This window comes from Protobothrops mucrosquamatus, unplaced genomic scaffold (assembly GCF_001527695.2).
Source record: "Protobothrops mucrosquamatus isolate PMUCROS unplaced genomic scaffold, P.Mucros_1.0 scaffold642, whole genome shotgun sequence".
NCBI lineage: Eukaryota > Metazoa > Chordata > Lepidosauria > Squamata > Viperidae > Protobothrops > Protobothrops mucrosquamatus.
The window spans coordinates 864,962-880,858 of NW_015386933.1; the positions used below are offsets into that span (position 1 = coordinate 864,962).

At 35.3% G+C, this 15,897-nt stretch overlaps 1 protein-coding gene across 1 annotated transcript; it reads left to right on the forward strand.

Annotated features, from left to right (window-relative positions):
* Positions 1-7,278: 7,278 nt before the first annotated feature.
* KCNE4 (potassium voltage-gated channel subfamily E regulatory subunit 4) lies at positions 7,279-8,851 on the forward strand. Its single transcript, XM_015817861.1, has 2 exons — positions 7,279-7,330; positions 8,286-8,851. Exons 1-2 carry the CDS (start codon positions 7,279-7,281, stop codon positions 8,816-8,818), a joined length of 585 nt encoding a protein of 194 aa, XP_015673347.1. The 3' UTR covers positions 8,819-8,851.
* The last annotated feature ends 7,046 nt before the right edge of the window (positions 8,852-15,897 follow it).

Here is a 15,897-nt window from a genome sequence, read left to right on the forward strand (position 1 = left end):
GTAAAGTCTCCTTTTCCTCCTCCTCCTTCCTCCCTCAGCTGACCCATAGAACTGCTTGCCATTTTGTGTGTGTGTGTGTGGGGTGTGATGGAGAAACAAAGTCACCAGGACATCATTATATTATGGTGATGGTCCATAAAGACATCAGGATATCACCACAATATGGACATCACCATATTATGGGCATCAAACTTAATAAATTGAAAGTTTACCAATAAATAAAGTATTAAAAAATCTTCAAAAAGACATGGGAATACATGCTGATTCAGACTGAAAGCTTCCTTTTTGCAATTTTCTGTTCCCACAGTAGGCAATCAAGAGCTTAAAGATTGTGAGTGCAATGGCATGATGTTGGTCATGTTTCTCAGGAACTGGCATTCAAAGGTATTCTGCCACTGAAGCAGCATTGGAAGTAGCCACAGAAAGCAACTTTTCTGTGAATTAATATGTTTGTTTAACTTAGTTTGAAACCTGTACACTTTGTTGTTGGCCCTTATTCCAAAACATAGAAACTGGGATGAAAGGGTGATAGTATGGCTCCAGAAACAATTTTTCTGCTGTCAGTGCAGACCGTTGGAATGCATGATGAAACATATGTGGAAATACAGTGGCAAAGATTGTTGAGAAATATCCATTCAAATATTATGGGAACCTTTATAAAAATGCAAGCAATTACGCAATCATATGAGCCATGCAGTTTGCTGAATGTCTTTTTTCACTCCATTGCCCAACTATATTCCAGGTTTCCTCTGGGATACTAGAATAATACCTTTGACTCAAAGCAGTCTGATGAGAGAGCTTTGTTTGAATGAAATTGTCCACACTTCTTAGCTAGTGTGCAATGATAGGATCAATTTTTTGTTTTATGTTGGAAAACTATGGAACAAACACAGGATGCAAAGCTACAGAAAAAACATCCAGAAAGAATTTTTATTTGTTCTCTGCCTGTCTTATCACAAAATTTATGAATTTGGGAGTGTGGGGAGCAAAAGAGGAAGCAAGGAGTAGTTTGGACAAATCTGTAGTCACATGAATTTTGCTAAAAAGTTCCCACTATAGCTAATTACATTTGTTTTTGTTACAGCTGGATTGCTAGATAGTCTATTGTTGCAATCTCCTTACCACCCTGGAGAAAAGCTTCTGTGTTTATTTGTTTTTCCTTGGTTTATTCAAATGGAGGCAACATACTTGGGTGAACTTTCTTTACTCCAATAAAGTTCTGTAAAGCCAGAAAATGCACTGGGTTAAACAAATCTTGGTATTAATATTTAGTTTATTAACCCCCTGCTAGTCTTTTATGCAATATTTTGATGTGTGCTATAAGTATATGTATAAAAAAGGCAGTTATGATAAAAATTAAGTAAATATTAACTATATCATTATAATAGTATATGTACAGTAAAAGTAAAGTAAAGATAAGTAAAATAATGCTGCAGCAGATCTCAGTGAGCGTGAATCCAGTATCAACAACTTTTGAATTATTGTGCAGGAATAAAAAAAATCCCATTATTCAAGTGTACATCTTGCATTAAAGAGAGATTGTGTGCAAAAGTTCTGAAAAATAGATTTTTGTAAAAACACCATTTTTTAACATTTAAAGAAGAGTCAAGAATTATTTAGATCTTATCCTAGGGAAATTATGATGCTATCGAGGAATCCTCATATGGTAAGAATCTAAATGATTTTTCTTCTATACTTTTCTCTGAAAGTGATTCAGCCAAGGCAACATCTATATCATAAATCCAAAATATGGTTGATTCTCAACTATTTTCATATATTGAATCTAGATTGGTTTGTCTGATATGCAATCTCAATCAATAGAAAACAGACAGGATTATGGCAGAAAGTGAATTCTTACATTTGCTGTTTGAAAATACAATGAGCAAAAACAGCTGCCAAATTGCATCCATATTTTATTAGATATTTGCCTTTCTAGCTAATTCATTCCTTTAAGGCAGTTTACAGTACATATAATGAAAACCATATAAAGCAAGCCAAGTGAAAAGAAAAGCAGAAAAGAATTTATCCTTATCCAAATTATTATGCAAAAAAGAGAAGTTTTTATTTTCATTTGGATAGTTTCTTGGGTAGCTTCCATGCTAGCTATTTAATCTAGAAAAGTCATCATTCATATTTTAAAAACCTAATACAGTGTATTTGTTTTTTAATGCATTATCTGTGACAATTAAAATAATATATACAAAAAATGCAATTGCATAATTAGTTTGTTCAGTGAAAAAAAATTGTGGAAGCTTTTCAGAACTTTTTTTTTTTTTTTTTTTACATTCAATCATGTCCAATTCTTGGAGACTGCCTGGACAAGTCCCTGAAGTTTTCTCGGCAAAGTCTTTCAGAAATGGTTTGCCATTGCTTCCTTCCTGGGGCTGAGACAAAGTGACTATCCCAAGATCACCCAGCTGGCTTTGTGCCTAAGGTAGGACTAAAATGTACAGTCTCCTGGCTTCTTATCTTGTGCCTTTAACTACTACACCAAACTGGCTCTCATAGAACTACTTTAAATACTTTCAGAACCATTGTGCCTTCAATTAAATGTATCCTCCACCTTTGCCCCTTTTACTACAGTACTACCGGCTGTGTACTCTCTTAATTTAAACATACTCAATTTTCTTGCATTGAATTAAGTTTCTATTCATATGGTAAGGACTTGGCATATTTAATCTAATTTTGAAAATTTTAATGGCAGTTAGAAAAGGTAAAATGCAATTGGAAGAATGATAACCAGTAGCTTAACTGTCCTTTGAAAAATTACTAATTCTTAACAGGGTATAGAAATTAAATACTTAATCAGATCAGAATTCATTAAAAAAAATATTCAACTGATCTGGATCATTAAAATATGCATAGAAAGTGTCCTGAATCAGTGAAAATTGATTTGATAATCTGAATTACACTGAATCATTCTGATTTTTTTTTAAAAAAATATTGCATAAGCAAAAAATTCTTTTATCCTTGATAACCTTGAATAGGGAGCAATCAGAAACAAATGATAGTTATACTGCAACCTATATAGTCTGTATCTTAGCTTACTATGGATGGTTGATTAGATTTATTTAGTACTTATTAAAAATAAAGATTATCTATACATATTCAGAGGAATGGGGGTAGCTATAATAGCACTATATACTGTATCTACTCATACTACCTTCCATCTATTCAAGTTTTCCACATGATTGTGGTCCCTCCACAGATAGAGAAAGCACTCTGTCACAGATGGTGACTTTCCTTACGTAATGAAAATAAATTATCCTCACTTTTATTAATACCAAAAGAAAAATGTCTTAAAATTACAATAATATAATCTAAATTATTTCTAAAGATAATTTATTTCTTAGTGTTTCAGTCTTACTTTCTGTTTCCTGTTTCTTTGCATGGAAGCTAGATTTCACAATAATTTTACAAGTTACTGGATGGACTGAGAAGAAAAAGTTACTTATTCTCTAATAAGACACTGGAAACCCAGTGAATTGTCCACAATGTGACAATAAGCTCAATCAAGATGGAACACAGATGTTTCTATGCTCACACAGACTGGTGAGAGGACAAGTAATGATAGCAAGGCATCATGGCATCTTGACCTCTGTGAAGACTGGAAATCCTGGAAGCCAGGATGAGATCACAAATCCTACCAGTGGGAAATCACCTGTCCTTCAATTCCAGAAGTATTGCAAAACTTTCTTTGTAATATTTCTTCTGAAATGATTGCTGACTGGCTCAGCTTCCTGGAGTTCAACTGCATTGCCAGAACATAGAACCATTGCACTAAATTCAGATTAATGTAGCGCTTGCATGAGAAAGGGTATTTGAGGGGGTCTTCTCTACAATATCACTTTTTCTTGCTCATTAAATCTTTATTTATAATCTTCATTCTAATACTTATTTTACCCTATTTCATTTAGACTATTTAACCAATTTTTCATGCCTAAAATTTCTAATCTCTTCTTCCTTCCTTTTGTAACATACAGTATGTTTAACTCATTCAAATCTTTGACTTAAGAAAGTCTTTTTCAATTGTTCTAGTCTTCCTCATTCTTTTGAAATGATTCATGATTCAGTTTCCTTTGGAGGCTTGTTCTTGGTATATTTTTGTTTAAAATGGGTGTCTCTCTCTTTTTTCTTACATTTTCATCCCAATAAGCAGTAGACTTCCCCCAGTTCCTAAAAAATTCACTGTTATTATATTGTAGCGTAAGTAAAGAATTTAAGATAGCGCAGGCTATTCTGAAGAGGTGGTCTTAATAATAAGTTACTATGGTCAATGTGTCATGTAACTTGAAAAATTTGGTGTATTTTCATTTCCTCATAAAGAGTGAACTTTTCTACAAACACTATTCTATAAGTAGAATAGGCCTTTTCAACTCTTGAGGGAGTTTTCTGGTTGCTCCATTGGCTTCCTTCCCAGAGCATTTCAACTGCTTCTTCAGTTCTTCCTCCTCCTCCTCATTTGATGGGGAAGAGCAAAGAGCTGCTTGCTGATCTTATTTGGAATTTTTTAAAAATAGGGATAAAAATGATTTCTTTCAGAATACTGACATTTTAAAGTGGGCTTCTAATTAGTTGACAAGCCTGTCCATGTCACAAGTTTGCATGTTCAGTTCACATTCATTGGCAAACCCATTGAACAATCTACCAAACATCCTTACAGCAAACTGTGTTATACAAATCCAGAAAGCGAAATTAGTTTAGGATTCAATGTTAGGAGGGGGGGGACATTCAGAAATTTGGATTAATTAAACAAATCTCATTTAAGTATTTAAGACACATAAGAGTGTATTATAAATATGGCTATTGTGTAGTAATCATTCCAGGGCAAGATAAATCGGATTACTGTCAAGAGACGTACCCAGAATGAAGCTATAACCAAAAGTTTCATCACCCGCTTTAAGCCACAAGGGAGTGAGGGTATGTCAGATTTTAAATTTGTGCTTCCTTGTATTCTAAATTCCATCCAAATCTGAGGCAAACATTTTAGTTCGTATAAGGAATCTTCAGTCTAGGATTTTCTTTCCTATCGTAACCACCCTCCTACTAGTCAAGAATTCAGTTCTTGGTTATTCAGCAATATCAAATTCCATTTCATATTGCTTTTCTCTATGGATATTATCTACTGTAAGTTAGGCAACAATTTACTATCTGATTCAATGTATTTAATAATGGTGACTTTATGATGAGGAACAATCCCCACATATATTTCCGCATATATATTTATTAACAAACCAATAAATAACAGAAATAAGTTAGGGGTTATCGAAATTTTCAGTGCCCCAACTCTCTGAAATTTAAAGTGAAAAATTCTACTTTTTCATCACTTTTTTAAAATTACGATTTCCCGAATTTGCTTTAAATAATATAATCAACATAGAAATCCTTGAGCAATGCGGTTGGCTTTGGAATAGGCTTGAGAGAAAAATTCTTCTATTTAATAATTATTTTGAGTTGGATGGTATTCCATGATGATAAAATTTAGAACATGTGTTCCTGGTTGTTTTATTTAAAAACAAACAAAAAACAACCAAAGACTTGAGTTTTATATCCTTCTTGAGGTTGGATACTGAAAGTATGAGTGATTTGAAAACTATTTTTCCCTCCTTTTATTCCCGCCTTTTAATATTGCCGATGTGGCACATAGTTATATAATCAATTGTACAAGAATGTAGAATATGCTATGATGCCAGGGTTTCATTTTGGAGGAATAGATTTTATGCTTGTGTGGATTTTATATGTTTGAATCACTGACCACCTGAATGAAGCCAATGGTATATTGGCTGTTCAGTAACTAACTAACTAACTAAATAAATAAATAAATTTGTGCATACTTGTTGAAGATTTTACTAATTTGGGGGTATCAGTTACATCCCAATCACTGGCCTTATTTCTGCTTAGAACTGTGTTGAAGTAATCCAGTTCTATTGAACTAAATAGTTGCACGTATACATAACAATTGGGGAGAGACTTTTATGAATAAACCAGTTTTGTGCACATCAAATTTTATTAAAAAGTAGTTGAAGTATCAGAAGTTGAAATATTCATTAGGAGCTTACGTTCTAAAATTTTCCTGTATCTAAGCCAAAACTTGGCATTTTCCTCACTTTCCCTGAACAAGCTGGCTGTCTGCAACATAGCCTGTCAGAGCTCCAGCTTGGCTTGTGAATGCCTTTCTTATGTCCTGATAAGCCAGTTTCTCCAGGCAGAGGAGAAAGACTGTGAGTTATTGGCTTAGCTTTAATATGTAAGAAAATGTAAAAACTGTGCCTCATCAGTGGGCTAAAACAGCTAGATAACAGCCCTGCCTTCCTTCCAATATTCTTCATTTCAGAAACAAAATGGAATTGTGGGAAGTACATCCTTTATAGTATTAAACATTTGAAAATCAAAGGTTTTGGTTCATATTTTACAAATAACTCAGAAATTTACCACAGACCCTGTCCACTGCTTCATATGCTTGTGATATATTTTTCTATACAAATGTGTGTTGGTTATTGAAATGATCTGCTTATGATTTGGTTCCCATGGCAACATCACCTGCATTTTGTCTAATAAAAGATGCTACTGATTATTTTCATGATAATTTTCATAATTATTTCAAGCATCTTCCATTTTACAACCACAGTTAAGTGGAATGTAGTCCAGGTTGCAACTCCAAACTATTTTATGCTGTTTTATGATACCCATTCTAACCATTTTTACTAGAGAAACAAATCCCATGAAATCAAATGGTTTATGTTAGTATTGTAAACCGAAACATCCTAACTCTAACCCTGCAAGTCTCAGTGGGCCTTTTTGTCTGATCCAAGGGATGGATTAAATTTAAGATTTGATAGCTTTAATTTAAATGCAGTCAAACTTTTCTGTAAATTATAAAGGCCATCTGCAAGAGTACAAGGAAGGAAGCAGTGCTTACACATAGCCATGAAAGGGATTTTCTGCTGATGACAATCCACTGTGCATACAAAGCAGTGTTTAGCCCAAGTCACATAATTCATCTTCAAAGTGTCAGTGCTTGACCCAAGTTTTGTGTCCAAACTTTCTAGCATTGGCCTTTGTTTAGGAAAGAATGACTCAGCCATCCCACTGTTCTTCATTTTACAGATGTGTCAGGAATTTAACCAGTTAAAACTGTGAGGCCATTTCAGTTTGTGGGCTGACTTTAGCATGAAACTATTATATACTCTGGGTCACATGGCATAACATTTCATCCAAGCAAGTCTATTAATTCTGGCAGCAGCCCGAGAAAGTTTCAGAGCTTCTGGAATCCGGCAGATGTACTGTTTCCTTAGGGCTTTGGGAAGCACAGCATTATTTGCAGGCTCACGTAAGTTGTTGAACATTTCTTTTTTTTTATTATTCTAAGGCACTGAATATAATAACAATTTTCCATTGTTTCAGAGTTGGTAAACTATGCGATGCTTCACTACAATGACTGGTTTGGTTGTAAACCAACTCTGTCTCTCCTTGAATTTCAGAAGTGCTTTTTCAATCATTCATTGCTATGTATTCTGATGTAAAGAAATCTTTGGATATAACTAGAAATACTGCTTCAATGGAAATTTTGGTTTGCAAAATTCTGTGTTTTTAAACTAAATGGTCCAAAAATCACAATAATCTCCATTAGCACTTAGGCTGTGTAAAATGTCATCAACTTGTCGTAATACATTTAATGGGGAAGGCTGAGTAGGATGGGAAAAAGAAAAAGGAGAGTCAGTGTAGTATAATTAAAGTATTGGACTTGGACTGAAGAGAACCAAATTCAAGCCTATTACCTGCTCATTCAGGGCGTAGTGAAATTATTGTTCAGGGAACAAAGTTAAGCAACACTTTTCCAATCTACTAGTAGGTCTATCAGCTGCTGTACTGTACATATTTTCATAAAACTGATGATTTGCATTATAATAAGTTATAGTAGTGGCTCACTAGCACTTAGATCTCATACTGTACATGCAGATATTCCTGGATTCAATTATTGCTGTCTTCAGTTTTAGAAGATCAGGCAACTGGTATTAAAGACTTGTTCCTGAGATTCTCAGAGTTGTCTAAGTGGACAATGTGACAGTAGGTTACATAAAGGAAGAATAAGCTTCGGTGATGTACAAAACAGTTTATTATGTATATTATGAAGCTAATTTCCATGAACTCTTATCAAATGTTCATAGATGATCATTTGGCATATCTCAATAACCAACAAATAACTATAAATTCACATATGCATTAGGATTAATTTCCTATCATCATTATTTGATATTCATGCCTTGACTTCTTACTTTCTCCAGGATCCAGCCTTCTTCCAAAAGCTTTGATGTTTGCAATGGATCATCCTAACACAACACAGTCCATGCCGGCTGTTGAAAATTCTGGCTCTGTTGCTTCCCTGCCTGAAAAGAATGGACGTAGTGGCAATGAATACTTTTATATCCTGATTGTCATGACCTTCTATGGAATCTTTTTAATGGGAATCATGGTAGGCTATATGAACTCCAAGAGGAAAGAAAAAAAATCTAACTTGCTGCTGCTCTACAAAGATGAGCAGAGGAAATGGGGACAAGCTGTAAAGTCTCTGCCAACAGTATCAGGACTGAGGTCTGTCCAGTTTCCAATGATGATCAGTATGCTACAAGACAGCATGGTACCAGCTTTTTCCTGCACCTTGTGTTCTGTGGAGGGAAGCAGTGAATCTTCCTTGCCAGATGTTCACCTCACTATTGAAGAAGAAATGCCTATTGATGAACTAGGAGAATCAACCGAAATAGCCCTGCTCAAGGACAGTAGTGAAGGTTCTTCAGAAACCATCCATCAACATTCCTAGCATTTCCAGGCTCTGAAGACCTTTTGAAAAATTATAATCAGTTTTGCTTCTGCCGTTGATCCATCCATCACCAGGATGGGTCTTTATGTTATTGGAAGTTTGAAAGAAAAGTAATAAGCCCAAATATAATGTAAAACAGAATGGCTTGGTTACTAAAGTCAGAGAAGGTTTTTTTTTTTCTCTGAAGGAAATATCCTGGCCTTCTTCCTTCAGCTTATTTCTGAATGTACAAATATGAAAGTAGGGGTGATATATATGTGCCTGTTTTATGAATAATCAGTGATTTGACAACTAATGTCACAAATATTTTACCTTATTAAATGTCTCAATGAGACATTCTAATCTAAAAGTGACTAACAGCAATAATAAGTGCAAAAATCAATCTTTGCATCACTGAGTGACTAAGCAGCAGTCCACTTGAATGAATTCCTAACTTTCAGATATGTATAATTGTGTAGAAGAAGTAAGTTTATACAGATATATGAGCAGCAACTGGGAAGGGAGCATGATAATGAAATGGCATGAAACTTTTAACTTCTAGGTATATAACAGCAAACAAAAATAATTGCTATTTTTTATTTGTTCCTTGTTTATCCCAGTAGAATGGCTGGGGAAGTAAATCCTACATTGATGTAAATTTCTAGATCAGTAAGCATGGTTCAAAACTGATAATTTAGTTCTGTTTAACAGCTCAACATCCTGTTCATTCTGAACAAGTCATGAATCACAAAAAGAGCAGGGGATATAATGCCCAATTAAGATATAACTACACAGAAAGCAGGTGTGGTATGGACACTCAGATGCTCTTGGTCTGTAGCTGTCATCATTGCAGCTCTTCATTGATCCATAATGAGTAGAAAATGTCGATTCAAACATGGTGAGTTTCTCATTCTGGATTTCTGGTTTAAATACTGATATATTCATTTTAGAAAAATTCAAACTATAGCTCAGGAATTTTTATGATCATTTGTTACAGTACTTTACAAATACTTATATTGGTTAAAATGTTACATGGAGTTTAAAAAGTTATATACGTAACAGTGATCCCAAAATTCATTACTTCTAGCTTGCATTGCACTGAACATCAAAACTGGGCTTATAAGTATGAGAACAAAAACACTGCCAAAACTCTGAGTTTTCCAAGTTAAATAGTGCAGAAAGATATGTATTGCCATGGGATACAGTCTGTAAAAACAGAAAGGGAATAGGCACAAATGAGATAAAAGTCCTACTTTTCACTTCTATTTTAAGGCATTAGTTCTAATTTCAGTTTCAACAGAGCTAAGCAACTTTATTGATCAAAGAATATTGTCATTTTGTCTGCCTGATGTCACCAAGATCATTATGTTATGGGAACCTTGTTTGTTCATTGATGAGTGGCTACAAATCTCATTAAATGCAATAGATATGTTGCTATTAATTTTGCTGACTGTCTTATGAGAACAAACTTGGGGTTACTGTATTACAAGAAGGACTGTTTTCAATATTCTTAAATGCCAAACTGTGTTTGGCATTTTGCCTGGAATCACTTGAATTCTGAAATTGTACAATTCAAAATAATAAATGAGTTGATATATTTTTCCATTGCTTTTTCTTCATTTATTATGAAACATGTATTGGTGACTCTCTATTCTTTTCATTTTGATTCAAAAGTCAATTGTGTATATACTTTGATACCACACTGTATATATTTGAACTGTATTTAATTTTTTTTCTTTTATTAACCCTCATTTTATTTAAATAAAAATTTAAAGATTACTTTTTGTTATTTTTATGTTAGATTTCTGTGACCAAAGCTACTTCTCTCTTATTTTTTACCGTTCAGCAAACGATTTCATGTACTTTCCGATACTTCTCACTGGAATTATAGGATCAGGTTTGTTTTAAAGGGCAATATCAGCTGTGACTCTTCTAACACATGTCATTCATCCAGATTAACCACAGGAAAATTTGAGACTACTTTGTGCTTTAAGTCTATGACAAGCATATTGTTCAAAACAGAGCTTGTGTGTCTGAACCATTTGTTGTTTATTTGTTTGCTTTGGCAGTTGTGATCAGCAGTAAATAGTAGGCCTACCATATTAGGCTGCAGAAAACCAAATAAACACTAAGTGACAACAGAGAGTACAGATGACTTTAATCCTTTGCTGCCATCTAAAGGTCACTTAGATTTTTGCAGCCCTAATATAACGTGAATGGTTCAATGTATTTTGTTAGTTTTTCATGAGCATTGCCTTCATTCCCAACGGCCTTTTTTGCAATTCTCTAGCACAATAGATTTGGATTTTTTAAAAATAAAAATCAGTTCTATGGGAGTAACCATATCTCCTAATAAACTGCATTGCTTTTCCCTGCTATTTTTTGCACGTCAACCTGCTATTAAAGACAATATAATAGGGTGATTTTGTGCCTTGTATCAAATGGTAAATCCTTAAAATAAGCAAGGATTTCTACATATGAAGGAATAGAGGCAAGTGGTTATTCTTCCCATCTCGTTGATCACTTGGAGTGGGCATGATATAGTATGTAAATCAGTTTTCCTTATCTGGAGCTCTCTATATAAGCTCTCTGCGCTTAAATTTGTGTAGGATGGACACTTCCAGTGAAGCACACTTGAAGCGCTAGACTGGGGCAAGGTGCTTTAGGCAGAAAAAAACTTAAAAAGAAAACATGTGACTTTGGTCACCTCACTTGCTAAAATACCTTTGATTCAGTTTTTAGCACTGGCAAAAACTTGACAGGAAAGCCTGCAGTTAGAAGGCAATACGTGCAATTTGGATAGAAAGTTCTCCACATGGCTCTACCTAGAGGGCAGGACCTTAGAAGACTTCCACAGAAAGAATCTACCAGACTGAAAGCAGCTTTGAACCTCTGTGATCCTCTAGTGCCAGCAGCATTCAAAAACTGAGCCAATGGTGACCGTAAATTTGAAACTGCAGTAAAGTCCTCTGTCTCTGAAATACCGTCTCTGGGGAATTCATGGGGAATGTGTCTCTCACTTGCAACCCTCCCTCCCTCCCTCCTTCTTCTGGTTTTCAGGCCTCTCAGGGGAAAGTTAGTTTGACCCGTTTTCAGTTTCCTCTCATAGAAATCCCTGGGATCTTTTTCCGCAAATGGCCAGACAGTGCACATTGTATGAAATAAGTAAATGGATGTGAGCAAGACAAAAGGCGTTTACTTCAGCCTCTTTTTCATAGGGAGAGGTCAGTGAGAAGATTACTGTCTTGCAGCAGCTAAGGTCTTGACAACGATTTTTGCTCTTTGTTCTCAGTGCTGTGAGCGTAGCAGAAGAGAAAATGCTCACGCATTGTCTTCAAACTGTTCTTGAAACCTCGAAGACTGGATGCCATAATGGTGGGGAAGGGCTCATACTTTTGAAATGGAGGCAGGAATGGCTCAGATAACCTTGAAAGGCCAAGCTGATGTGAGACTGCAGCCTGACAAGGCCAGCCCTTTCTTAAAGTAAACTATAACAGCCAGTGAGCCTGGCGTGCTTATTAAATGTCTTTTGCTCAAAGATGACAAGCAGGCAGCCGGCAGCCAGGCGTCTGCAGACTTTCAGGATGAGAGAGAAGACATGACTAGTTAACCCCCAATTGGAAATCTTCCAGCAGTGGGGGAAGATGGTAATAATGCTGACAACTGAAAACATGGACAAGGAGAGGCAGAAAGTGGGATGAGGGAAATCAGCAGGAAAAATGTGGCTGCCACAATGTTGCCTAAAGAGCAGTGATTTCTGACAGTTTCTGTTCATCATAAATGGGAATGGACAGTCCATGGAGTGAATAATTTTAACATAATTAAGAGATAGAAAAATAGTTATAAGACTTCAGCATTCTTGGACTCATATTAGGTGCTTAGGATAATTGAATTTAATACAAAGCACACATTGCTATATCCAACTACGAGTAGCTGATGAGAAAAAATATGATTATACCGACAAAGATCCTTATTAGGCTCCTCTGATTATACCATTTGCTTGTTACATTTTAAAATTTTCTTTACTAATGAACTTATACTTTAGGTGAAATGATAATCTAGAATTATTTTAGATTTTAATTATTATAGGTGTATTTTATGCATACACAATCACACAGAGAATATGTGAACATAAAAACTAATGGGGAAGACATCTCTTACAAAACATAATAAGATGAGCAGCCACAGTGTAAAATCCATTGTTTGGTAGCAAAGCGATGGCTAAAATCTGCCTTCATTCTTTTTCCCAGGAAGCCAGTTTGCATATTTAACTTTGTTTAAAATAATGCTCCATGGTTGCTATAGGAAACATAGGAAGCAGTGTTCATGGTCTCAGACCTCTCTTCCTGCAAGACACGTCAATAGCATTTTTCAAACTATTCATGAATGCCTGTTGTTGCAGATGCACTTGAAATAAATAAAATGCCATAGGTTATAATTCAAAGAAAAAAAAGGGGAGGACAATAGAATTAACCTTGTAGTCATTTAATAGCAATGTACTCAGAGTTCTCTGTCATGCTTCACTAATGGATAAATGGCAGAACAGAAAACAATGCAAAAGATTCCAAATTTACATGAACTAATATGAGTGAATGGTATAAGGCTCATCTTAAGTTTAATCAAAATTATATGAAATTCTGCTTTTGCCCTCAGATAGTTATGGAAGAATACCATGTGTTATGGAACTTATAGTTGCTTAGCTGTTCTGATCTGGATGACCATCAAATGGCCCTAGAAGAAGCTTTGAGTGCAGAAACACCCAGCAAGGCCCTAAGGCAGAAATAGGCAACATACCACATGCAGGCTGCATAAATTTCCAGGACCTGAATAGCTTATCACCAATATTCAACCATAAAATAACCGAATTTTATTGACAAAAGGTCAGCCTGTTTCTAGTTTTTATGAATGGAAATAGCAATAGGAATATCATGTAGATTTATATACCGCTTCTCAGTGCTTTACAGCATTCTCTAAGTGGTTTACAGGGTCAGCATATTGTCCCCAACAATCTGGGTCCTCATTTTACGACCTCGGAAGGATAAAACGCTGAGTCAAGCTTGAGCTAGTGAGAATCGAACTGCCAAACTGCTGGCAGCAGAAGTCAGCAGAATTAGCCTGCAGTATTGCATTTTAACCACTACGCCATCAGGGAAAACAGAACATCTATGGTATTTTCACTTAGACCTATATCGTAATCTGTACCTTAAAACATACTAAAATATATGAATGTTCTTGCTACAAGATCTCAGCATAGCCTCCTGAGATCTTCCATAAATTTAAAAGGCTGAGCTGTGGCCTTACTCCTCATATATTGTTTGCTTCCTGCTCTAAAGCAAAAGTGGACAACTTTTTAGTGCATACAATTTGTTGTTCCCATTACCAACACAACTGTCTTTGTTGTGGCTTGCAGCCAGATGCCAATATTCCTCTTATTCACATCAGAATGAATGTCTCTCCCCACCTCTCAAAATCACCAGCCAGTGAAGTTCTGCTACCCACAAAACTTACTACATGCAGTTTTGTGATTATTCTCATAGATAGTTAAACCTGAAGGTTTAGCCATCCGTAACAACTTGCCTTTCACTTTCAACTGCTACCTCTCCAGTCCTGGCTTGAGGAAGAAAGTAGAAAAAGTGGGACAGTCTCTCCTCATGAGATCTCTGCTCTGTAGCTTGGTCCAAAGTCCTAAATCAGCCCAAACAGGTGACAGACATTATATAAATCATCTCTCTCATTCACTCTCTTTCTTTCCCCATCTCATATCGGTGTTCATTATGCTTTAGTGCTCCTATTACGTCTGTCTAGTGTTATTGGGCTAATAAAGAACACAGATATAATATTATTCATGAAGCCTGCTAAACTTGTGTTTTTGAAATAAACAGACTATCCCACTGCATAAAATAAAAAGCCCAGGAAAGAAGCCACAAGCCACAGTGCCTCATTCTAGCCAAAAGCAGCATGAAAAATGACATTGAATTATATTAGAATGCAGACTTAGTAACATTGCTGTGGCTTGGTGGTTGTTTAAGGGGAAAATAGCACTATAACATCAGAATAGCTAAAGATAGCCAAGCTCTCTCAAGTATTCTGGAGAGAAAGAAGTTCCCTGAGGGTGGGCTCCAGCATGAATCCAAAAGTCTAAAACTCTGGTTCCAGGGACCGACTCAGATTGGATCCTGTCTCAGGTATAGGTTGAGGACAAGAAGAAGACAACTTCATAAGAACATAGAAAAGTTGGCAAAGCATGTTTGTGTAGTGGTCAGGTACAAATGGAGAAAAGCTGATAACCACCCTGTACAGTACTTAAGTTTAAGAATTTGATAGGTTACCCAAAAATTTCAATGATATTTTTGCTTCCATAGGAAAGAAAGCAACAAAATATGTAAAAATCCTTTTGTTTTTCATCTATTTGAATGACACTAGTAAAAAGAATTTAAAAGGAGTATTAAACAGACCACTTCTTCTGTTGAAGTTTTTTCTTCACTTTGATGTTTCAAAATTAACCACATACTGCAACAATGAAAACAATAAGAAACAGTAACTAATGGTGCAGTTCAGTTTAATGTCATTCAGCAACAAATTTAATAAAGGATATTAGTCAAAATGGATATACTATACTTTAAATTAGCTGATAAATCCACAGTATTTTTCAAGACAAACAAAAGAAAAGAATGGAAGTGTTCTATAACACATATCTTATTTGACTGGAAACAGGAAGAGGTGGAGGAAATGGCAGAATACATTGGCATAAATGTTTGCATCTGTCCAGAATAAAAAACACACCACCCTTCTTAGTTGAATATTTAATTTGCAATGATAGGAAGCAATGCTATTTCCTGGATGCTAAAGTAATTTCTTCAAATATAGTAGGAATTGTGAAAGTAATAAATACTTAGACCGAGCCTTCATCTGTTCTCAATAGTGAGGTAAATTTAAGCTTTGGAATACTGCCACATCAGACTATATATAATAACGTGGAAAAGATGTTTGGATCTGATGAAACACTTGCATTCAAATCCAGAATTATTTTCCCATAGTAGCCAATCCAAATGTTTCTTTCAAGACTGCAAGCTTCTGATAAATAGAATGCACACACTAGA

Coding starts and splice junctions, on each gene's coding strand:
- KCNE4 (XM_015817861.1), top strand. CDS start 7,279: ATGTACTGTTTCCTTAGGGCTTTGGGAAGCACAGCATTATTTGCAGGC. Junction 7,331..8,285: donor AGCATTATTTGCAGGCTCAC/GTAAGTTGTTGA, acceptor TACTTTCTCCAG/GATCCAGCCTTCTTCCAAAA.